This window comes from Salmo salar, chromosome 02 (genome assembly GCF_965601325.2).
Source record: "Salmo salar chromosome 02, fSalSal1, whole genome shotgun sequence".
Classification (NCBI taxonomy): domain Eukaryota; kingdom Metazoa; phylum Chordata; class Actinopteri; order Salmoniformes; family Salmonidae; genus Salmo; species Salmo salar.
In genome coordinates this window covers 42,809,876-42,836,787 of record NC_138292.1, presented here as the reverse complement: position 1 = coordinate 42,836,787, position 26,912 = coordinate 42,809,876, and the positions used below count along the sequence as shown (strand labels likewise).

The 26,912-nt window shown below is 44.5% G+C and overlaps 1 protein-coding gene across 1 annotated transcript in view; it reads right to left on the bottom strand.

Annotated features, from left to right (window-relative positions):
• LOC106583301 (forkhead box protein O6) overlaps positions 1 to 21,452 on the bottom strand; it is a 39,074-nt gene extending 17,622 nt beyond the window's left edge. Inside the window, exon 1 of the mRNA XM_014167342.3 lies at positions 17,940 to 21,452. Within this exon, the coding sequence (XP_014022817.1) occupies positions 17,940 to 18,434 (495 nt within the window). The 5' untranslated portion in view covers positions 18,435 to 21,452. The remainder of the gene's footprint in view (positions 1 to 17,939) is intronic.
• Between the last annotated feature and the right edge of the window lie 5,460 nt (positions 21,453 to 26,912).

Sequence of the window (26,912 nt, the reverse complement as noted above, 5' to 3'; positions counted from 1 at the left end):
GATTAGGGCAGGAAAATGAGACCTGGTTCACAGGGGGTGTACAGGGTTGTATGGGCTTATGCTGCACTGAGACATATGTACTGTATATGTATGCTGTGCAGGGTTGTAAGGGGATGGAGTAGGATGCATGGGTTCGTGCATGGGGCCGTACTGCCCGAGGGCATACGGGGCTGTGTAGGGGAGTGTGGCCACATAGGCCAATGGGGATTATAGAGTCAGACTAAAGTCATACATGGGTCGCTCGAAGGCATACAGGATATATATTGTATTGCCTCCTCTACAGAGGGATGAAAGCACCATTATGTCTATCAGTACTGTTGAATGTGCTTGTGTGTGTGTGTGTGTGTGTGTGTGTGTGTGTGTGGTGTGTGTGTGTGTGTGTGTGTGTGTGTGTCGCCTCTTCTCCTAGAAGGGGCCTGCAGAGTTTCCGCCTGAGTGGCACTGTCAGTGGGTATCACTCAGCCCGGCTGTGTGGCAAGACGCGTGGATCATTAGCAGAGATGGAGAGAGAGAGAAGGAGTGGAACGCAAGAGAGAATGAAGGAAGAGAGAGACTGAGTCAGGCAGCGCGTATTAATGTCCGTCTTGAGAGCATTATACACGGCGCTGCACTCTCCTCTCAGTCACGCAATCACCCCACCATAAAAGCAGAGACTCAGCCCCCCCTTTTCTCCTCTGTCACTCTCTCTCTCCCCCTCCACCCCCCTTGCCCAATCTCTTATTCACTCTCTCCAAATCTCTTCCCTCATCGTTCACACCGTTCATTCACTTCATCTTAATTATCGCTTTTTATCTCTCCCTTGCTCCAAATCTATCGCTCCCACTTTCTCTCGATTGCTGGGACGTCATTTTTTTCCTTCCCTCGTTCCAATCTCCCCATGTTCTCCAACCCTGTAGCCTTCGCGTTCATTTCCTCTCTTTATCAATGTCACTTCCCTGCACTCTGGTCCACGGTGCTACGTAGCTACTGCTTTATGTCTTCAGACACATGCTTAGACACAGACCGACACACGGACACACGGACACACACGTCTCTGCTTCGCACTCTTTCATTCCTCATCTGTTTTCCCAATGTCCTCCTTCCTTCGCTCTGGGGCTATGCCCAGTGCAGAGATGCCCGACGCTAAATGTTGAAAACAACATGGATGACATTTACTAGGATAATGGTAAACATTTGCCTGTATCCTTCTACATAGCTGGGTTGAGTTCATTAGGTATCAAAAGGAAGAAAATAGACTGAAACAGGGAAGGGCTACATGGAGTTCTACAACAACAAACACTCATTTACGTTTTCTGTTGCAAAATGTTTGAAAACATTTTCCGTAGCAAAATGTTTGAAAACATTTTCCGTAGCATGTCATAATGAACACTACCCGGGATTCATACAAGCACGGCACCAATTGTCCCCCACGCAATGGTGGCTTGCTTGCTTAGTGGGTTAGGGTGTTGAATAATTTGTTGGTGGTAGCGTTAGTATATTTAACACCCAAACAGATGATGGGATGCTGCATTTGTCCCTATGAAACATTTGTGAGACCGGCACAGAGCTGCCTAGCGTAGCCCAGCGTTAGCCACGCTAACACGGGAGCAAAGTGAGGCTAAGTGATGCAATCTGGCCTGATGCCAACAGCGCTCTGAAACAGACTCAAGCCTCAGATGACATGCAGACAGAAAATGAGACGCATGTACGCCCACTCGCTGCTTGGGGACCACGTGACTGCACAGGTGCAAATGGGGCTGGGTGGATAGAGGACAGAGAGTTTCGGCTCCAAGACTGAACAGTGTATTTGAGGGACGACTGAGACAAAGATGGAATGATAGAGTGGCTAGCGACGGAGTGTGAAAAGGTGGCTAGATGAAGCTGCCTAGATGTCTTATGTACAAAAGACAGGCAATCACATTGAGACTGCACACACTCACCTCCAAACAGCACACACACACACACACCCCTGTCAACCCTGCAAGCTCTCAACCATGTTTCAGCTGTCAATCCCCCCCCCCCCCTCACTCCCCCTCTCTTGCCCGAGAGTGCAGGCATCTGATCACCCCCCCTTTCCCCATTCTCTTGTCAGCGTGTCACTCAGGCCTTCTAGGTCCCACCTTCCCGCCTACGAGTTCATCCCACCAGCAACCATCCTAGTCTGCTCTCCCGATCGCGACACACACACACACGAGTAACACAACCAAACAACCTCTCCCTTATGACAGAAATACATTAATCACACACACACACACACACACACACACACACACACACACACACACACACACACACACACACACACACACACACACACCGAGTAACACAACCAAACAATCTCTCCCTTATGACAAACATACATTCACACGACACACAAACTTCAGCCACACACACACACACACACCACACACCCCCCCCTCTCTTCTACACCACTGATTTATTTGCCTCCCCTGTTGGTCCGTCTGCATGGATCACTTGTAAGGATTTGAGAAAATACTTTTGCTAAGCTGATTGCTAAGGGGGGGGGGGGGGGACAAATTAACGTCGCACAACTGCATAAAACCTTCTTGGGTCACGGTCTCCCTTATGTAATAGTGTGTGTCTGAGTTCCCGAAATACCACTCCCCCACACACACAGCCCCCGCCTCACCCCATTCAGCCATTCTGTTCTAATTGAGGGATCTTTTTTCGGAAGCTGTTATTGCTCTCATTTAATTATTTATTTTGTCGGGAAGCACTGAGCAGTCTGGTGGGCTAAGAGAGGTTGTGTGTGTGTGTGTGTGTGTTTTTACAGTAACTGTAACATACAGTGACTGAGTCTAGACCAGTGAGTCCAGACCAGAGTAGAACTTGAGTGAAATGAGGTACATGTGAAGGGAAGGAGGGTTACGTCTTTGTGTGCCTGTGGTTTTTTTATTTGCACGAAAGTAGGCTATATACTGTGTGAATTTTACAGTGAATATATATATATGTGTGTGTGTGTGTGTGTGTGTGTGTGTGTGTGTGTGTGTGTGTGTGTGTGTGTGTGTGTGTGTGTGTGTGTGTGTGTTTAACTATCCTTGTGGGTACCAGAAGTCCTCATAAGGACAGTAAAACAAGGAAAATTCAGACAAATGGGGACATTGTGTCAGTTAGGGTTACAATTAGGGTTACAATTAGGGTTAGGTTTACAGTTAGGGGTTTGGGGTTAAGGTTAGGCATAGGGTTAGGGTTATGGTTAGGTTAAGGTTTAAGGTTAGATTTAGGGTTAGGGAAAAGAGGATTTTAGATGGGAAGCAATTCTTTGGTCCCCACAAGGATAGCAATACAAAACTGTGTGTGTGTCTGACTGTATGCATTTCTGAGTGCAGTGGGAGTGCACTAATGGACGCACACTTGAGCTGAAGTGCGCAGAGTAGCTGAAGTGCAGCCAAGTCTGGCTTCCAGTCCTGCTTGGAAGCTCTAATCCACTCATCCTCATCTCCCTCTCCTTCTCTGTCTCTCCGTCTGCGCTCTCTCTCACACACGCCTGTTCTCTCTCTCTCTCTCTCTCCTGAATCCTCTCCCAAATGACAAAAGATCATGGATCCATACGCCAACCCTGACCTATCCCCTCTTTCCTGTCCTCTGCAAGGCAATGGAGAGAACAAGGGAAAGGAGGACAACACGGAACAACAAGCAGTGACCTTTACCATGCTCTCACTGCCTCAGGACACAGCTAAGGAGAGGTTAGCAACATGACTGAGCGTCTTACCTCTACGCATGGTGTGTATCTCAATAGACACAAGTAGCATTGTCTGACATACCGGGTATAATAGTCCGAAGTAGCATCGTCTCCTAGCCTTCTCTCCTTTTGTATGTACTGATGAAAAAACAAAGGATAGGAGAGATCAAACCGTTTAAACCTGCTTTAATGTGTCCACCGAATGAAGGGGATGAGAGAAGGAGACTTAAACTATTGAGATGCACCCCATTGTCAAATAACTTTATGGTAGGTGTAGCTGTCAAGTCCTGCCAAGACCTCAGTCTGGATCAATCCTTGAAGCTCTCTGGTACACACTTACTAAAACGTTCGAACCGTAAAAGGTTATTCAGCTGTCCCTGTAGGAGAATCCTTTTGGGGTCCAGGTAGAATCCTTTTTACCAAAGGTTCTTCTTTAGTAGAACCATAAAGGTTCTCTTACAGGGACCACCAAAGAACCCTTTATGGTTATTTTCCGGATACATCAGAATGGATACAGAGCTGAACCTACCGCTGTAACAGCCGACTGTAGCCCTAGCCTGGCTGTCCATCAATGATGGATACACCTGTGGTTCACAGGCGACTATAGCAACTATAGGCCCCAAACTCACAATGGAAAACGTCAGTCGGATACAGTCAGAGACAACTCTAAGACTGGCATTTACAGAGAAGAAAAGCGAGGCGTTTATCATGTTAGTTTTAGTAATAAAAGAATGACTGAAGGAGAGAAAGAAGGAGAGATGAAACAGGACATCAAAAGAGGATGAAAGGAGAGGGAATAAATGACCGAGGGATGGGGAAATGAGTGGTAAAAGGGGTACTTTGCGAGGAGGAATGAAAGTGACTGAAAGTGTGAAATAGAGCAAGAGAGGAGAGAAGTGAAGGGATTGAGTGACAGGAAGTGGGTGTGGGAGAGAAGGAAAGCCCAATATACGAGAGAAAGGGAGTCAAAAGGAGAGAGCGGGAGAAAAGATCTAGAGAGAGAGACACAGGGAGGTGGAAACAGAGAGAGAGAGAAAAAAGCCCAAGATACAAAGGGAGAGCAAAAGAGAGGGAGAGAGAAAAAGAGTAAGAGAGAGAGACAGAAGCAGAGAGAGACGCATGTAGAGAGAGTGAAACTGAGGGAGACATACGTACTGGGATCATTCCGGGCTATCTGCTGGCTCTGAGTTCAGCCCTCCTCACATGGTCAGAATACTAAACACTGGACCCCGCATCCTGACCTTACATTCATCCCCACTGACACACAAATCCAGTTAGGACAGTCAGATTTCAGCCCCTGACGGTCAGCCGGCCTGCTGGCCACCGCTAACCCCCCTCACTACCCCTGCTGCTACAGTCCCTACTAGGGTTGGAAAATTCCCTAAAATGCACAGTTTTTTTTGTGAAGAATTCCAGGTTGGAGAATTCCCTCAGAGTTCATTCCCTGCCGATTCCAGAAATCCTTCAAAGAGGATTTCTGAAAAACCAGCGAACTATGAAAACATTTGGGGATTTTTGTAACTGTACCCCTACCACCAGTGAACAGAGCAGCCCCAATGTAGAACCGTAGGCTGAAGTTTGGCTTAGATACTGATCCAAGATCCAATTTGTACCCTTCCCCCCAGGTGCATAAAGTTGGGATAAGGGAAGGGTAGGCTGATCCTAGACCTGTTTCTGAAAGCAACTTGTACCTGGAGTGACCCAGCTGACCACCAACAGCCAAATCCATCAACTGCACGGGCGGAAGTAGGCTACATGCAGGTGTACATGAATAGCCAGTAGCCATTAGCATAAGAAGCAAACACTGTAACTGTTCTCAGCCCCGGTCTCCTCCTCACTCTCATATCAACCAGACAACGATATGTCAAGGTTCTGTCAACGGTAACTACATTTCCCTTTGTGATCCAGCCCTCTTCATCCCCTTTAGGGTGGTTACCCGTCGAGCCATGTGGCTGCGGGAACCTTAGATACACTGATAGACGGCTCACACACACACACTGATAGAAGGCCCAGAAACACACTCTCCCACGGACACACACACACTGATTGTGTGTCTGGGTCATCCCTCTCTCACGGACACACACACACACACACACACACTGATAGATGGCCCAGATATACACACATGCACACGCACGCACAGTGTCAGACAGGCTGAGAGGGGTGGGACAGACGGAAACACGCCACCTCAAACTGCCCAAAGATAGTGTCACCCACCCAGCCTCTATTCTCTCCCTCTCTCCCCTCCTCGCTCTTCCACTTTCTTCACCCTCTCCTCCCTCTCGTTTTCTCGCCCTCATCAATCGCTGCATATTGTGTTATGATATATGAAATATGAGCACCTAGATTTTCTGTGATGATGTTCTTTTGTGGCTCTGAGAGAAATATGGCTTCCAGTGTACAGTATCTCCATATGAAGAGAGAATCATACGCTGTTTATGTAACGACATGCTTTTCTTACTTTATTTTTTAAAATAAATATATATAAACGTTTAAAAAAAAAACAGATAAAGTAACACCATGCTCATGTCAGCAAATGGTTGATTATCTATATGCAAATATGACAGGTTCACAACCATTAGTCTGTGTTCTCAATGGGGATTCCGCACCACACGGTCATTAAGAAGGACAAAAGACGGAACGGAAAACCATCAGCGAGTACATTACGTACATGATGGTGTTGCATTACATAAAAACCAATTTCATCACACTGTACAATGAATACCAAGATAGTTTTATCATAACAACAATAAAGACTGGAAAAAGCCTAAACGGAACACACATGGTCAAGTTGCCTTACATAAAACAATGTCAGCGTTCTCAACGTCAACACACCGTAGGCCTTTATCACTATAGCAACCATAACAACACATGACATTCCGCAAACATTGCTGTAGCAAGATACTGAACCTACTGTAGCAACTGCTCATCTGATCTGTAAGTAAGTACAAATAGTATGTTTGTGATGTTCCGCGCGCGGTACGGGGAGGTGTACAGCGCAATACAGAAGGCAACATTGCTGTGGCCGTATGAAGGAAGGAGGAGAACGGGAGAGAGCTGGGGTGAATACTGGAGGCAGAGAGTCAAACCTGGGTTCAAATACTATTCGAAATCATTTCAAATGCTTTAGCTGGGCTTGATTGAGCTTGCCTGGCGCAATGGAACCAATAGAATAGTATCAAAATGGAAAACCCCCCAAACATCGCCCATCTGGCACTCCAGACAGACTAGCTCAAACGCTCAAAGTATTTGAAAGATTTCAAATAGTATTTAAACCCAGGTTTACTGAAGGCAGAGTGAATATGAGGGCTGTGCTAGGGCTGGGATTGCTGCCTTGCCTGAGTGGAGCAGGCTGCCTGCAATTAAGGTGAAATCAGGGAGAAATCTGCACTGCCTTGATAATGAGCCTCTTCTGAATTATTAATGAGAAGTCGTTCCCCCGGGAACCAAACTCCCACTGAGCTCATCAGCCGTGCAGACGCATGCGAGCACTCTCTCTGACACACACACACAAACACACACACAAAGGTATACAGTATGTGCCCACATATACATAATACCACAGGTGGTTGGTGGCACCTTAATTGGGGAGGATGGGCTCGTGGTAATGGCTGGAGCGGAATAAGTAGAAAGATATCAAAACACATGGTTTCTATGTGTTTGATGCCATTCCATTTGCGCAGTTCCAGCAATTACTAAGAGCCATCCTCCCTTCAGCAGCCTCCACTGCATAATACACATTGACATGCACCCAAACAGACACACACGAACAGAGCCACATATTTATCCACAGACTCACCGACTCGCTCATAGACAGACCAAGTTATTCCCCAAGCACCGACAACCTTTCATTGAACACAGTAGCAATATGTTACCAGCTGCTTCATGAGCCCTTGTGATTTATCCATGTAATGAAAAGGGCTCTACAAATAAAATGTATTATTTTTCATGTTCAAGAAAGAATGGGAACAGACAGGCTTCACTTTGTACCCATCCAAATGAATAGCTCCCAAAACAACCCACGCGCAAGTTAAAGGGGTCGTACGTAAACATTTCACGGTAAAGTCTTCACCAGTCGTATTCTGCGCATGTGACAAATCAAATTTGCTTTCAGCAGAAGGGAGCCTGATGTGGAGCTTGAAATCGACTTGAAGGACATCGTTGCTAATATCTGAGTCACTCCCATTGAGACTCATCTCCTACAGACAAACAAGATGTCTACCAGTGTGCATACATTTTCTGAACCGCATACAATGGAACTAGAACCACAAATAAACGGCAAAAAAAAAGAAATTAGACAGGACTCCGTATATCAGCGCAATGAGTTGTCTTACCGCCTTCACATTCACGTACACACACACACACACACACACACACACACACACACACACACACACCAAATCCTCCAAAACAAAAGCCTTTTGGTGAGCGAACACAAGCCAAGAGGAAGGATAAATATTTGGTTTGGGATGAAAATAAAGCCCTTTACCATGGGGACCGACCACATCCAGCTTTTATTGGGCACAATACAATTCCACCGAAAGGTCTAGGACTCTCAGTGTCTCTTTTTACTACGTTGGAATATAGGCCTAGTTGTGGATGGCTGCCTTTTTAACTCATTGTGCACCCAGTCAGTTAGCTGGAGAGTTGTTGCTCTATAGAGAGAGCAACAGAAGCAGGCCTCCCACTCTTCCCTCTTTACTTCCCCATCCGCTCCCCCTCCTTCTCCCTTTGGCACCCCCCATCCAACCCTGGCAGGGTAGAGAGAGAAATGTAGAAAGAGATGTGCTTTCTCAGAGGATCCAATGTTGGCCCAATGCTGAGAACAGAAACCCCCCCCCCCCCCCCCCCATCCTCCCTTCCTTCACTTGACTGTGGACGTTCCAAACTCGTAAAGTGCCTCGGCACACCAAGTCCCAAGCTGTAAAAGGCTTCACTAAAAGCATTTGACTCTTACCAAACAACGCCACACCTCCCTAAAGAGCCAATCCGCCCCAAGTCCAGCAAGTTTCAAAACAAAAGAACGACCACATTTACATTACTTTTCTCTCTCATCATACCCACGGGCCTCACCACCAAGAACACAGTGTTCCTCCATGGGTGGTGCTCCAAGGCAAAGGGATAGTGTGTGTGGTATGGTAGGAGCCAGCCCAGTCAGAGGGTGATGATGCGACGCTGCAGGAATGGCGATCCACTTTGCCATATTTTTTTTAAAATTTTTTTAAATGAGCAGAGTCCACATCCTAAAGACCTAGCCTCACTCACAACACTGCCTTTACAAACCTCTGCCTGAGAAAACTAGAGAAAGGGTTGTGTAGTGTGGTAAGTCTCAACATGGAAACCCTCCAAGTGAGTAACCCTATGTAACTAGAGCTGTGTCCCAAATGGCATCCTATGCCCGACATAGTGTACTACTTTTGATCAGATCTCTATGGGACCGGGTCAAAAGTAGTGCACTGAATAGGGAATAAGTGCCATTTCCAACATATTTCAAATGATACAGATACAGCTGGAGAGGGGAAATCCATGCAGTGTCATTATTGGTGAGATAAGGTCTGTGAGAGATGTGATGGCTGTAAGGAAACGCATGCTGCTTATGGCACTCTGGGTAACTGGCAGAGGCAGGAGACTCCTAACGAGTAAGACATTTAACCTGAATTGGCCATGCTAGGATAAACCTGAGGGGAGACGTAGAGAAGGAACGAGAGAACATATTGAAATTGGTCAATAAAGACAGACAGTGTGGTATTATATCTGTGAGATAGAGACAGTGGGAATATAATTGTGTAATTTCAAAGGGAAAACGCTATCACTTAGAACTGCTGCGCTGACTGCCTGAAGGTTGGTGGGAAGAGAGGGAGTCATCATCGCAAATGTCAAATTTCGACGGTTAAATTTAGGCATTAAGGGGCCTCCCGAGTGGCGCAGTGGTCTAAGGCACCGCAGTGCTAGCTGCGTCACTACAGATCCTGGTTCGATACCGGAGTGTGTCGCAGCCGGCCGCGACCGGGAGACCCATGATGCGGCGCACAATTGACCCAGAGTCGTTCGGGTTAGGGGAGTTGCAGCGATGGGACTGTAACTACCAATTGGATATCACGAAAATGGGGAGAAAAATTGCGTAAGAATCTTTTTTTTAAATTATTGTAATTATTTCCAAATGGTTAAGGTAAGAGTTAAGGTTTGGGATATTGTTACAAATGAGTGCCTAGTACTGTGATTGAACACGTGACCCTCGGTGCTCACTAGCAAGCCCACTTGATGGTAATAGCGCTCACCATTGCCCCTAGTGTATAGTTTTTGAAGGCATCTCCCAACAACCTGGATGAATGTCAAATATCGCCTTGGATCTGGAGTGACCTGGCTGGAGTGTGCATGCATGTACATAATAGAGAGTGCGTGACAAGAGAGAGATACTGTATAAGGTGTTCATAATCAGACATCATAAATCTATCCAGCTTGTATCATCTGTGCTCTCATTGTGTGCGCCTCTCTCAAATTACACCATTCCCCTGGGCCAAAAGAGAGGATAAAATATGAATCAGCTGAAGTCTAGGATGGTTTCCAGTCTTGCACCCTCAGACTACCCACCCTCAACACAGACGCACACACAAACTCACCACCCACACACACACACTCTCCTTTCTGTGCTAAGCTTTTACACACAAAGTCATACACATATTCCATCTCACACACAAACTCTCTCACACACAGAGATAGCCATATCCCTCTTATTTCCCAACTGGAGTGTTTATCTCCTACTTCTGCTAAGGCCTGTGTGTCCCAACAGTACTATGACTGTCTGTACATCTCTCCACAGAGGTTGGCACACATGTCAGTGTCATGTTTGTAGAAATCAATAACTAAACAGATCTGATCAAATTGACTTTATCCCCTTCATGAGTAATGACTGTGTTGTAACACTGTAATAAGATTGTGTGATTGTCAGCGGAGACCTGGGTCGTGTTCATTAGGGCAGGCAACGGAAAATGTTCTACAAAAATTTTCAACAGAAAACAAAAATGATTCCCTCCGTGTTTCAGTCCATTTTCCTTCATTTGATGCCTAATGAAGACAACCCTGTCATTACACCCCCCCCCCCCCCCCATCCTCCTGACGCTTTCTATTTTGGCTGATTTCTGCTGACCCTATGCCCTCTTGGCCTGGACCGCCCGTTACCTACAGACACGTTATAAATAACAGTCTCGTCACTTCAGATTACAGCGTCTGACTGACGCACCCGCTCCAACCTGACGCCAATCCCCTGGCATCTGACTGCCTGCAGCTCACACACACTGTGCGACACACACACACACACACACACACACATACCCTAAGTAGCACAGAGAACCACACACATTCAGAGACCAGCCCCCCCCCCCCCCCTCTCTCACTCACACACACAGAGGTCATTAAGAAATACTCATTCTCCTCCAAAACAAAGGGAAAAAAACTAATTCCACATGCAGGCAACACACACACACACACACACACACACACACACACACACACACACACACACACACACACACACACACACACACACACACACACACACACACACACACACACACACACACACACACACACACACACACACACACACACACACACACACACACACACACACACACACACACACACACACACACACACACACACAAAATCAACATCTTCATTAGCCCCTAACACAGGAGATTCCCTTGAACCAAATGACGTTATTAGCCCCTGCAGGCATTACACACACATGCACTGTTAAAACACACCGTTATAAGACATTAGGAAGTCAGCGCCAAGGCTGTGCACCATTCTCTGCAGTGACAAGCTGTCACACCAATCAGAGGGGCCTAAGACAACCCCTCCCCCTGCAGTATCCCCCACAAAGACACACCACCACTCACTGTTGACCCTTTGTTGTGTGTTGTCAGCATCATGTGTGTGTATGTTCTGTGTGTGTGCTTGCCCTCATACGTGTGAGTTCGTTTTTCTAAGCCTGTGTGTTTGAGCACATGCATGTGCGCGCGGCCAACACCACAAAGCCCACGCACTACAGTAGCCTCCTCGAAGGAGATGCTTAAATTCAGGCCAGGGCTTCAGATTCCAGCCTTCCTAGAAGTTAGAAGAGCCGGTATTTATAGTCAGCTGTTGGTTGTTGTCAGTACTGTCTAGGACCAAGAGGTAATCCAGTGTCCATTCCAGACCGAGAGAGAGCGAGAGGAACTGGAAGCTGAAAAGACTACCTGCTTTTGGACCAGATTAGAACTACTACATACAATAGCCGTCTGCCTGTGCCTCTCCTTTCAGCCGACCCCTCCCCCTCTCATCCTCCTCCGCAAACCATACCATTTCAGTTCATTTCATCAGAGACTTACCAATATTTTCGTCTTTTATTTTCTTTTCTTTTCCCGCAAAAAAAATAGAAAAAAAACTGTTCCCACATCAAATGCGTTTGCCTATTCATTGAAATGGGAATGTAGCGTATGATGCGGGCAACCTTATCCAACTCTCACACACACTCGCACGCACATTACGAATAATTAGGGTGCCTGATATGATTGTGTAAGTATGGGAATGTGGATGGGGATGGGAGGGAGATAGCATCTACAAACAACTGACTCATAATTTGGACTGTGCTGCGAGTCCGGGACAGTATTTGCATCCAAGCAGTTGGTCAACAACTGGATGTTAAATCCCTGCACAGTCCATCATTTGAAAGTGATCATCGATTATGCCATACGTTTTTTTATTACCTACAAATGGCTGCTGTACGGACGATGGGGTTGTGTCGCATTAAACACTGTCTCCTCAGGCCTGGGTATGCGAGTGTTTCCTCTAAGTGTATATTGACATTACCTACCACGTCTCTCAATGAAACCAGGCCAGGGCTATTACTACAATTACGCCTTGCTTTAAAACAACTTTCCTAAACACCTTCATTACCTGGGATGGACCGCGCCTCTCGTCTCGCACCGTTCATAATAACCGTGGGTTCATAATAACCCTGGCCCTCAGACTTCCTCAATCTTCCATGGAGTCAAACCCCCTAATTAGCCTGTTTCGTAACTGTCGGGCTCGCTGACTGGGTGACACTAGTGCTAAAGATAGAGCTGGGCTGTCGCTTAGCGGTTAGAGTCTGTTAGCATGGTTAGCGTCTGTTAGCGGTGCCACTGCCGTCGAGGTACAGGGCAGGGATAACAAGGGCTAAGCCACCTGCAGACACACCTTGGCAGCGCTCACTTAAATGGGATGGACTTAAGAGTTAAGAGTCAGTCAGGCGCTTGGTGATTAAGGCTAAGCAGACTAAAGGACTGAACTCGACATACTCCTCAACTCGTAACTACCTAAGTGCACCCTACTCCCTATATAGTGCACTACTTTTGACCAGGGCCCTTATGGGATTGGGCACCATTTGGGACACACAAAGGGCTCGTTTAGAAACATAGACTACAACAGGTGTTTATGTGAAGACGGCCGAACTCCACACAGAGAGACATACAGACCATGAAGACAAAGTTGCGTTTAAATGGAAAACAAACACTTAAAACCCCAGGCCTCCAAGCATTTCTCACATGTACACCAATAAAGTGTTTGTTTCATTACTATGAGCCTGGTTGTGAAAGACTAAACTGACCCTTGCCAAGCATGGAATACCTGGTAGGTGATGAACTGACGTGTGATTTTCACTCTTTTATGGGGTGGTATTAGTGTAGTTCTGAATCGTCTATGTGTTCTAGTGTTGATTAATAACTGTGGTCCTTCCAAAGCTGCTTTTTGGGCCGTGTTCCAAGCTTTTTTGAACATTGCAATGTCATGAATAGAGCCCACATTATTACTGATTCTAACATGTCAGAGAGGCATGTTTGTTCTACGTAACACCTGAACGCTCCACAACATTGTGCCCTGGTAAACATGCCCCTTGTGATACCCTGTACTAACCATGTCTATTAACAGTAAGTAGTGAGCAATCAAACTAGCCCTGACGATTTTCTCATGTTTTGGAGGATCTCACCGTTAAATTGTGAGGGTAAAACCATCACAACATAGCCTACATGTACAGTGGATGTGTTCATATGTAAACTCAGCAAAAAAAGAAATGTCCTCTCACTGTCAATGAGAGGTCGGCCGATTAATTAGGGTTGATTTCAAGTTTTCATAACAATCGGTAATTGCCATTTTTGGACGCCGATTATGGCCGATTACATTGCAATCCACGAGGAGACTGCGTGGCAGGATGACCACCTGTTACGCAAATGCAGCAAGGAGCCAAGGTTAGTTGCTAGCTAGCATTAAACTTATCTTATAAAAAACAATCAATCTTAACATAATCACAAGTTAACTACACATCTTACTAGTTTAACTAGCTTGTCCTGCGTTGCATATAATCAATGCGGTGCCTGTTCATTTATCATCGAATCACAGCCTACTTCGCCAAACGGGTGATGATTTAACAAAAGCGCAATCACAAAAAAAGCACAATCGTAGCACCAATGTACCTAACCATGAACATCAATGCCTTTCTTAAAATCAATACACAACTATATTTTTTAAACCTGCATATTATTTAAAAGAAATTCATGTTAACAGGCCAGGGAAATTAACTAGAGAAATTGTGTCACTTCTCTTGCGTTCAGTGTAAGCAGAGTCAGGGTATATGCAGCAGTTTGGGCCGCCTGGCTCATTGCGAACTGTTTCTCTTGCGAACCCTTTCTTCCTAACAAAGACCGTAATTAATTTGCCAGAATTTTACATAATTATTACATAACATTGAAGGTTGTGCAATGTAACAGCAATATTTATACTTAGGGTTGCCACCCGTTCGATAAAATACGGAACGGTTCCGTATTTCACTGAAAGAATAAACTTTTTTTTTCTTTTTTCGAAATGATAGTTTCCGGATTTGACCATATTAATGACCTAAGGCTTGTATTTGTGTGTTTATTATAATATAATTAAGTCCATGATTTGATATTTGATAGAACAGTCTGACTGAGCGGTGGTAGGCAGCATCAGGCTCTTAAGCATTCATAAAGCACTTTCCTGCGTTTGCCAGCAGCTCTTCGCAATGCTTGAAGCACAGCGCTGTATATGACTTCAAGCCTATCAACTCCCGAGATTAGGCTGGCAATACTATAGTGCCTATAAGAACATCCAATAGTCAAAGGAATATGAAATACAAATGCTATAGAGAGAAATAGTCCTAATAAATTCCTAGAATAACTACAATCTAAAACTTCTTAACTGGGAATATTGAAGACTCATGTTAAAATGAACCACCAGCTTTCATATATTCTCATGTTCTGAGCATGGAACTTAAACGTTAGCTTTTTTTACATGGCACATATTGCACTTTTACTTTCTTCTCCAACACTGTGTTTTTGGATTATTTAAACCAAATTGAACATGTTCCATTATTTATTTGAGACTAAATTGATTTTATTTATGTATTATATTAAGTTTAAATAAAAGTGTTCATTCAGAATTGTTGTAATTGTCATTATTACAAATATATATATAACAATCTGCCTTTTTGGTCCTCCGATAATCGGTATCTGCATTGAAAAATCATAATCGGTCGACCTCTACTGTCAACTGCGTTTTTATTTTCAGCAAACTTAACATGTGTAAATATTTGTATGAACATATCAAGATTAAAAAACTGAGACATAAACTGAACAAGTTCCACAGACATGTGACTAACAGAAATTGAATAATGTGTCCCTGAACAAGGGGGGGGGGGGGGGGGGGGTCAAAATCAAAAGTAACAGTCAGTATCTGGTGCATTAAGTACTGCAGTGCAACTCTACCTCGTGCAACTCTAACTCTACCTCATGGACTGCACCAGATTTGCCAGTTCTTGCTGTGAGACGTTACCCCACTCATCCACCAAAGCACCTGCAAGTTCCCAGACATTTCTGGGGGGAATGGCCCTAGCCCTCACCCTCCGATCCAACACACCGGCTCAGACCATGACGGACCCTCCACCTCCAAATCGATCCCGCTCCAGAGTACAGGCCTCAGTGTAACGCTCATTCCTTCAACGATAAATGTGAATCCGACCATCACCCCTGGTGAGACAAAACCGCAACTTGTCAGTGAAGAGCACTTTTTGCCAGTCCTGTCTGGTCCAGCGACATTGGGTTTGTGCCCATAGGCGACATTGTTGCTGGTGATGTCTGGTGAGGATCTGCCTTACAACAGGCCTACAAGCCCTCAGTCCAGCCTCTCTCAGCCTATTGCGGACAGTCTGAGCACTGATGAAGGGATTGTGCGTTCCTGGTGTTACTCGGGCAGTTGTTGCCATCCTGTACCTGTCCCGCAGGTGTGATGTTCGGATGTACCGATCCTGCGCAGGTGTTGTTACATGTGGTCTGCCACTGCGAGTACGATCAGCTGTCTGTCCCGTCTCCCTGTAGCGCTGTCTTAGGCGTCTCACAGTACAGACATTGCAATTTATTACCCTGGCCACATCTGCAAGTCTCCTTGCAGCATGCCTAAGGCACGTTCACGCAGATGAGCAGGGACCATGGGCATCTTTCTTTTGGTGTTTTCAGAGTCAGTAGAAAGGCCTCTTTAGTGTTCTAAGTTTCCATAACTGTGACCTTAATTGCCTACCGTCTGTAAGCTGTTAGTGTCTCAACGACCATTCCACAGGTGCATGTTCATTCATTGTTTATGGATCATTGAACAAGCATGGTAAACAGTGTTTAAACCCTTTACAATGAAGATCTGTGAAGTTGTTTGGATTTTTACAAATTATCTGTGAAAGACAGGGTCCTGAAAAAGGGATGTTTCTTTTTTTGCTGAGTTTATATACTGTATACACCTTTTCTATTCATATACTGTCCATAATGTCTATACACACACACCATCATATGCGATCACACAGACAGAAAAAGAGACCAAGACAGTAGCTTTCAAAACAGCCTCTTGAGAGGGGAACCAACAGGAACGACTGACAGCAGATTGACAGCAAACCTGAGGGGATACTACAGTCGATCCCACTGCACGCACGACACACGGTTCAAACTGCTGTGGATGTCACAAAGGTTCTAAAAGGGTTCTTCTGATCTACAGGGACAAGGGTTCTCTACATGAAACCTTTTTCATACAAAATGGTTTCTTTGGAACCGTGCCTCTACGAAAGAAAGGATTCCAAAAGTGTTCTCCGTTGGGTGAATAGGTTCTACCTGGAACCATAAAGGGTTCTTCTACAGGGACAAGTGTCATGGTGTGGGTTTATAACGCTCCCACCTGTGACCTCATCAAGTCTGGCCCTCAAGATCTCCTCTCTGAGAGGTACAATATCAAGAGCCACACTTGTTCCTCTAACTGTCCTTGTTACTTTGGGATTTCATTTTTATGTTCTTAACATTAGCTTGTATCAATGAAGAACAGCGATATGAGTGAGACGGTATAATAATGAGGCTGATACAGTAAAATGGGCAGACATCCAGGAGAGGCTGCTCTAGGCTGCTGGCGAGACAGGCGGTAAGCCTCTGCGTGTGTGTGTGCGTATGTGTCTGTAGAAAAGTACCTTTTGAATAGCCTACCCCCTGGGCACAGACGTAAATTCAACGTCTATCCCATGTTGGTTCTATGTAATTTAATTGAAATGACGTGGAAAAGACATTGAATCAACCAGTGTGTTCCCAGTGGGTATTTACACTATGGACAGCTGACCAGCTATAAGTGTCTCTCAAGTGACACCTTAAAAAGAGACTATACAGTAGGTGTACAACAAATATTTGTAGTGAAAACAGATTTTTATTGGCTATATGCCTCTGTCTAGGGTCTATTCCTCCGTCTCACACACATATAAATAGTGTGTGAGAGAGGAGAGAAACCAAAGGAACCAATATAAAAATGCTTGCCATGTGTGCATTTTCATGATCATAGACTTTGAAAAGGGGGTGGTTACTCATTTACTGTATACATGTAGCCAAACTAAAGATGGAATTATGAAGGTATGCACAGTGCTTCTCCAACCTCTACCCAGCTCCAGACCGTTTAGCTGTCAATGGTAGGCTACAGTAATGTATTGATCGGTGCCATTGACGAGAGGGATAATTACATGGCACCATTCATGCGTAACGACCCTAAAGTGTGACATGTGGCAATGTAATACACAGTATATGTGCACAAATGTAGCCTATAGCCAAGGTATAGCCTACCCAATGTTGTCTTGATTGAGACTTCTGGTGTGTTTAATATCGACATAAAGTATTTCCTATTATAACATTTGTAGACATGCGCTTACCTTCCATCCAGCTGAACTATTACTGTCGCCCTTATCTTTGAAATAGGGAACATAGCGGACCATCCAATCGTAGACCTGTGATAGCGTGAGTCTTTTTTCAGGGGTGCTTTCAATGGCTCGTGTGATAAGGTCCGCGTACGACTGGTTACCCCATGCGTTCCGCCGCGAGGATTTGGCTTTGCGCAATTGTCCAGTCACATCAAGTGCCGCGCCGGCCAAGCATGGGTGCGTCGCGCCGATGGGAGCAGGGGCGACTGCTGGATGCTTCAGTTCCGTCGGCGTGCCACCCATTCTCCCGGCTCTGCACGCTGAAACGGATAGATTGTCATCTGGTTCCACCTTGATGGTGGTCAGTGGAAGACCCCCATTGACTTCCAGTACTTCGGGGAAATCCTCCGGACAAGGCAGTGGCCAAGTGCACGAGCGAGGCCGGTTTTGCGGCTCGAAATCCGAATCAACCTGATGAGCTAATTCGTCGTCCTCCATCATCAACATTTATCCTCAGTTGTGAAGGAATAACCGGGTTAGAAAGAAATGCAATACCTCCACAATTCCCGTATTGTCTCCAATACTAGACCTACTTCAAGCCGAAATCCGTATCGTGACGGGGATATGACAGTCTGATTCAATAAAGTAACGATCAAATCTCAGAGAAGCCGGCTGCTGTGGAGATGGACGATTTTGAATGGCTCGTCTGCAGTAGGCTATCACCGACCCGCATGTAACGATAAGAGTAGCAATAATAGTAACAATAATCGTTCTCCCATTTTACCTGAAATAAAACATGTTCAATTGGGGAAATTATGAATTGCTGATTGCCCACATGTCCAGCAGCTAAATTCGATCCAAATGCATGACAATGTCAGTTAATCCGGCTGCAGCAACAGATGATACCTCATATAACGAGAATGGAGATGCACAGAGAGCCGTCGAAAGAATCCGCCAAAACATAGACAGGAATAATGTTTAAATCAACAAGATTGCCCAGACAGCACAGCCAAACGATGATGTGTGATTATCGTACATTACATATTCCAGTCTTCACGGAATAAGGCTGGAAAATGCAAATCCATTCACAGTCACACACAAACGATTCCGAATTCAATTGCAATGATACTTTTACAAAAATCGAGTCGCATGTGTATTTTAAAAAGCGACACTCTTCCAGACAGTGCACAGTCCAGCATCGGTCTGTTCTTGTCCACTTGATGAAATGATTTATCACACGTCTTGCTCGCCTCTAGTATTTCTAACACGCAGCCTATCTAATCTCCAATCTGTTTTTCTTACTCTCAGATCCCCTCACATGTCCTCATTTAATAAAACTCGTTTCGTAGATGTGAACTGATGACGTGCTGACGCTGTTGTGTGGAATAGATGCTGCCATTGGATGATGCGCACATTACTCCCAGAACACGCTTACAACACCCCGGCCCGAACTCTCTCACATATAATATCAACCCCATCATAAAACGTTAGAAAAATATCCATGGCAAATAAAATGTTTCAACGTGAAAAATATGCTACATGTTCTTAATCTCTGGAAAAGCAGCTGCTGCGCGTTTTAATGCGACCTTCGGTCTCCAGATTCCAATTAGCCTTAATTTCACTCTTACGAGAATTTGGTGCAGATATACTCTCTTAATGTCCTTATGATCAGTCTTGGAGAATCAGTTGATAATTTCTTTTTGGCGGCATGGTGTCCAAAAAGACCAACTGATGCGCAAAGCGTCTCTGATGGTGCACCAGAACAGCGGGAGTGTAGTTTTCTACCACAATTAGATAGATTTAGTTCAGATTACCAGAGATTAGGTAACCCCAGATTATAATCCGATATGAGTGAGGAACAAATGCAATAGCTACATGCTGTTCAATTATCTTTGTTCTATTCCCCCCATCACTGGAAAAAATGTAGGTAGCACAGAATTTAGCACATAATTTTCTAAAATCGCATTTGCCAAACTTCGATGCGTTACAGCAGCCTGTTTCTTTCTACGCTGCAGGCATGACTGTTGAGGATGTCAGACTCCCAGTGGCAGCCCGTGTTTGACCCATGTGTGCTTAACTACCAGTTGCTACATTGACCGAGGGGACTCCGACCACGCCTCACTGTATGGCACCGCCTCCTCATGTATCAAATTGACAGCTGGGCGGGCGCATTGCTCAGTTGCTTAGATGCGATTGGCTATCGTGTTTCATACCACGTTGTCCATTGGCTGAATTTATGGCATAAGGGATTAATTCAGATGAATGGCGTAATCTATGTAGTATCGTTTATTTTGACTGATAATTTATAATTGTATTGGTGGTGCGTCTGCGTCACACATTTGCCACTGACAGTAGTAGTCAAGGGTGAACAAAACCAAAGAGTCATCACGGACTTGGGGTATTTACATCATTAGTAATCCAGACTTGCAAAATTTAACAGTCAGGGAAATAGAGAAATCAGACACTCTGGTGTTCATTCTCATTGTCTAACTGAAAACATATGGGTTAGCGTTTTGAAAAACAGACACTAGCCCTATAAGCTACATAAAACCAGAAAAGTAAAAATAGACATAGGGGCTGCCTAACCCATAACGCATTTTTAACCACACAGGAATGGAAAACATATACCCAAACGCTGTGCAACATATCTGACCCATACTGTACTTTCACCAAATAAATAAAACTTGCTTTACAATTCTGTTACAGTTATTACACACATGGACACATCTAATTTACTGTACATGGGTTGCTCATTAATACAGTGTTCAATAGAATACAGGATAGATTCAGGTTTTGGGCAGTGACTTTTAAATATCTGTTTAAAAAAAAAAAAAAAATCCATTCGTCAGGAATAAAATGTAATCTTCCATCTTGAAATTGTTTAGGGTGGACCTGTAGACTGCATGTTGGCTTGCCGCCCATTGTCTAATGAAGTAACCAACCCAGGATCAGGTGAGTAGTTGGGCAATGTCGTGGCCATTACGGAATGTCTGCACGCACCAGTTATGTGATAGGTAGGTCTACACTACCAACCCACAGTCATTGCTACATACACACACACACACACCTGTGAATTACTTCACATTGCATTTATATGTTCTGTAAAAGGGGTTGTCAATGTTCTACATCATTTTACCCATGATTGAAGGTTTTGGCAGAAGCTTTTGATTCTGAGGACAATACTAGATGGTGGGTCGAATAGCATTGTTTACTTGAGGGACTGACAGCACACATTAAAAAAAACTATGCGCGCTCACATATTCCTTGAGTGATATAAGTGGCCACAAAGATCCCAACCCACAAAAACATCTATTTAAAGTTCAAACTGAGATTGTCTACCAAATCCCCACCCAGCACACCTACTACAGTAAGTACATTTAAAGTTGCACAGTCACGTCTACAAAATGCAGTCACAGTTGTGAAATTGTACATGTCAAATGTAGCACATGTGTGAGTTGGAAGGATATGTCATAGTGTGTCATGGTATGACCAATAAATATTGCCCATCCATTTAAACACAGTCATAATATTATATCGCTAATATAGAGGAAAACCTCTGAACATAAAATCATTTTATTCATATTAATTTAAATAATTAATTAACCGCTCAGAGTCTAAGCTTGGGGGCGATCTACTAAGCTAACATAAGGAATTGTTTTAAGATATTCATACCAAGGATCATTTAGCCATTTGAGTTAGAAATGTAAGGCCCCTTTGGGTATCAAAAAATAACGAACAATTATATTTGATGAAACATTGAATTTGGCCTTACTGCTGTTAGCCCATAGAACCGCATTGAATAACAGATTCATACATGGATAAACAGATAAATAATTAAATATAATAAATCAAAAGCAAGTTTGTTTTGAAGTGTCTGTCCTATATCTGAGATATATAAAATCAAGAAATTAATTTTATTGAACCACCTTTTTTCAGATGAGTCTTGTGGGCATCCTAGAGCAAAACAACCAACGTGTTCGTGAGAGTGTCACCTTTCCATAGAGGGGTCATATTAGTGTTTAGGCCAAACCGTTCGGACGCTACAGACGTTTTGGTGAGAAGACCGATTTTCAGGATGTCTCCTAGTCTAACAAATACCGCTGTAGCTCTGCCACCTTTCACCGCAGATGATGAAGGCCGACATCAACGGATGTGGTAGATTGAGACGCAGCCCATGCAACAAAAAAAACGAATACTGTATCTCTACCTTAACAGACAGATTTTATGGGATTTTTTTTTACTATGCTAGTTAGATTTTCGCGGGGCGTGGATATCCACTCTTCACAGAAACCGAAAAGTTACAATTTCCAAGCTATGGAGTTTCGGCCAGCATTGCATAACATGTCTCACAACAAGAACAACTACTCAGACAAAGAACAAACTAATCAGAGGTGATGAGAGACAGTGCACCCAATCCAGAGGCTTTGGAAGAGGACCACACCTAAGGAGGGAGAAGAAGGAAGGCCAGGAAGAGGTGGAGAGACAGAGGGAGGCCCTGTCACTGTCAGGAGACGTAGCCAGGCAGGCTGCTTTACACTGGTTCCCATACCAGACATTCCGAGGCAGGAGGGCTGGTTGCAGGCGCTCTCTGTGGCTGATCTTAGAAAAGCCTGTTCACCACAACGAACCACTTCAGCCGCAAGCGGGGCAGCTGGGCTGAGAGCTGGGCTGAGAGCTGCTCCACAACAGCACAAGGCATGTTTTGTGCCTGTAAATTGACACACCGAAGAAGCACACAGTAGAATTTCATTCACTTACAAAAAATTAAAAATAAATAAAAGGGTTCCTTCCCACTTCCCCACAGCCAAGACCCACCCATCATTCCTCTTCCCACCTCCAGTAACCTCACAACTTTACATAAGTGAGCCATGTACCCCTGTCGCTCTGGTGGTACTTGGATGAGTAGAAGACTGGATGTTGGAGGAGCCACAAGGAGGCCCTGGGGAGACCAATGTCCGTCCTAGGAAAACGCCTCCCTCCTCTTCAGTCACAGTTTGCCTCCCTCACCAAGCATATGGGCTCCCAATGACACAGGAAGGAGAGAGGCTCCTTTTCCTTTCCAAGTATCAAGAATGTTCCTGAGTAGGCAAGTCTGGATTTCACCCCCTCTATGGCACCGGCCCAATTTAGGCTGACTTAAATACTTCCTGCCCTGGGCAAGGAGTCAGGCTTATTGTGGCACAGATCTTGGCACAGGCCCCTCCTGGTATGAACATAATGCTCAGAGGCACAAAGATGAGTGGAGCCAAGAGGCTATAATTAAGACGGAATGCAGCAGAATGGAAAGGAGATGGGAAAAAAGTGGAGCGCAGGTAACAGCTTCTCTCCTCTGTTTCGAGGGCTCCGACAGTGAGAGGTTTAACTAATACGATACTGGCCCGCTTAATCCTATTTACAAGTTAAACACTGTCTGGATGATAAAAATCTCCTTGAAGATTCTCCCGTACTAGGCTGTTTCTTTGGGTGGCAGAAGATGATAAGGTGGAATAGATGTGTGTTCTGGTTGTCAAATACATGAACATGGCATTGGGGAATACGCATTGATTTCACACTTATTAGAGTCATGGAGAGTGAGATGAGGAATGGAAAGGTCATGCTAATGTCCATGCTCCTCTACAATGGGCATATAAGTACATTATCTGCAAGTACATTATCCTGACAATCCTCGATTAATACGATTCCTATTTCTTAAAAGGGGTAGTATATGAGATGCCCATAACCTTCTGCTTGAGCCACAGATCGCTATACGCTTTACTACTGACTACAAATGATGAGCATTACTATTGACTGTGTGCAACCCATGAGGTCATGCTACTACAATTATCTCATTGTCTAATCTGGTTTTTGGGAGGAACTCTATTCTATTTTCTAAGAAACTGTGGTTCCATCGCTTGGCCTCTGCCTCCAGCAGTGAGTTAAATCACTCACTAGCACAAGAAGAAGCCATTGGTTGGCAGGATCCACAATGGCTGAGAGGGCCCAATGCCAAGCAGCTGATTAGCCTGGCTGTGCTCTCCAGGCAGCGCGGAGGAGAGGGAGAGGGGGGGGCTCATGACCATAGATCAGGCTACTAAACACAAGTTTAAGTGGAATAAAGCCAGCAGAATGTGTATGATGGGCTGGACATAAACAGCCCTGGGCAAGAGGCATCTGCTTCTTTAATATATAATTCACTTTATAGGTAACAGAAAACACCAGACTCAGTCCTTAGGACCATGACTCTGGTTTTGGTTGTTGGTCAAAGTGGTAAGTAGGGCTGTGTCTCTATCTTGTACTTTCATTGATAAATCAGCCACTCTGGAATACTGTGCACAGAAAAGGGCTGTTTTTGAATAATTACAAACAGACTAAATGGAAGTGGAGACAAACATGTTGTGAAGCAGGCCCTAACCCTAATGCCTAAGCCTAACCTTAAATTAAGGCCGAAAAGGCTATTTTTGTTTTCATTAATTTTTACCAGACAATTTAGACTTTGCAGCTGGCCCATCTAGCCGAAATCCCACAGTTCTGATTCATGACAATAAACGTCAAACTGCTCACCAACCCTGACATGGCAATAAGTCAAGGAGTAGACAGCCACCTGCTTCCCAAACCCTCCTTTCAGACAGTCACCACTTCACATTGAACTGCCTGCTCAGTTAAAGCAGGGACAGTGCCCTGCGAGATTTCACAATTTAGGTCATTATTCTACTTACCTACTTTTCCATTATCGGTCTCAATGGCACTGCCCGTGCGCTCACAGACACCATAATGGGACAGATACAACTTTGCAATCTCTATACGATAACGGAGAATGAATAAGGAAGTGGATAGATTCTTATTTCTTACGATCAGTAAAAGTAAGTCATTCATAAAATATCGATGACTACAGTATGTTTAGCTTTGTAAGATTATACATGACCAACCACCCAGCCTCGGAGTAGTTAGAATGTCTATTTCCCCACAGCTGGCTACTGTACCGGAAGACTTCCAGCAAATGCGCTAAGCTAATGATATGCAAACTGCACGCAGAGAATAAACATGGTAACCTTGAGTTCGTCTGACTATGGTTAAGTAAAAAACAAAATATCGCAGTTTGAGCATTAGACAAACTAGTTACACGTTTGTTACATCACAACCTTATTTTAAAATGTATTAAATTGCCCCCCCCCCCGAATAAAATACCCCATAATGACCCCCCCCCCCCCCCCCAAAAAAAAATATATATAAAAAAAATATCACGTTTACATACAGTACCAGTCAAACATTTGGACACAACTACTCATTCAAGGATTATTCTTTCTTTTTACAATTTTCTACATTGTAGAATAATAATGAAGACATCAACACTACGAGATAACACTTATGGAATTATATAGTAACCAAAAAAGTGTTAAAATATCTAAATATATTTAATATTCTTCAAAGTAGCCGCCCTTGCCTTGATGACAGCTTTGCACACTCTTGACAATCTCTCAACCAGCTTCATTATGTAGTCACCTGGAATGCATTTCAATTAACAGGTTTGGCTTGTTAAAAGTTAATTTGTGGAATTTCTTTCCTTCTTAATGCATTTGAGCCAATCAGTCGTGTTGTGACAAGGTAGGGGTGGTATACAGAAGATAGCTCTATTTGGTAAAAGACCAAGTCCATATTATGGCAAGAACAGCTCAAATAAGTAAAGAGAAACGACAGTCCATCATTACTTTAAGACATGAAGGTCAGTCAATGCGAAAAATGTTAACTTTGATAGTTTCTTCAAGTGCAGTCACAAAAAACCTCAAGTGCTATGACGAAACTGTCTCTCATGAGAACCGCCACAGGAATGGAAGACCCAGAGTTACCTCTGCTGCAGAGGATAAGTTTATTAGAGTAACCAGCTTCAGAAATTGCAGCCCAAATAAATGCATCAGAGTTCAAGTAACAGATACATCAACTGTTCAGAGTAGACTGCATGAATCAACCCTTCATGGTCTAATTGCTGCAAAGAAGCCATTACTAAAGGACACCGACAAGAAGAAGAAGAGACTTGCTTGGCCTAAGAAACATGAGCAATGGACATTAGATGTGTAAAAATCTTTCCTTTGGTCTGATGAGTCCAAATTTGAGATTTTTGGTTCCAACTGCCGTGAACGGATGATCTCCGCATGTGTGGTTCCCACTGTGAAACATGGAGGTGGTGTGATGGTGCTTTGCTGGTGACACTGAGTGTACAAACTTTTGACTGGTACTGTGGTATTCAGACCCTTCATTCTGTACTTTGTTTAAGCACCTTTGGCAGCGATTACAGCCTCGAGCATTCTTGTGTATGACGCTACAAGCTTGGCACACCTGTAATTGGGGAGTTTCTCCCATTCTTCTCTGTATATCTTCTCAAGCTCTGTCAGGTTGGATGGGGAGTGTCGCTGCACAGCTATTTTCAGGTCTCTCCAGAGATGTTCGATCGGGTTCAAGTCCGGGCTCTGGCTGGGCCACTCAAGGACATTACGGAGACTTATCCCGAAGCCACTCCTGCATTGTCTTGGCTGTGTGCTTAGGGTCGTTGTCCTATTGGAAGGTGAACCTTTGCCCCAGATTGAGGTCCTGAGTGCTCTGGAGCAGGTTTTCAACAAGGATCTCTCTGTACTTTGCTCTGTTCATCTTTCCCTCGATCCTGACTAGTCTCCCAGTACTTGCCGCTGAAAAACATCCCCACAGGATGATTCTGCCACCACCATGCTTCACTGAAGCAATGGTGCCAGGTTTCCTCCAGACGTGACGCTTGACAATCAGGCCAAAGAGTTCAATCTTGGCTTCATCAGACCAGAGAATCTGGTTTCTCGTGGTCGGAGAGTCCTTTAGGTGCCTTTTGGCAAACTCCAAGCGGGCTGTCATGTGCCTTTTATTGAGGAGTGGTTTCAGCCTGGCCACTCTACCATAAAGGTCTGATTGGTGGAGTGCTGCAGAGATGGTTGAGGAACTCTGGAGCTCTGTCAGAGTGACCATTAGGTTCTTGGTCACCATCTG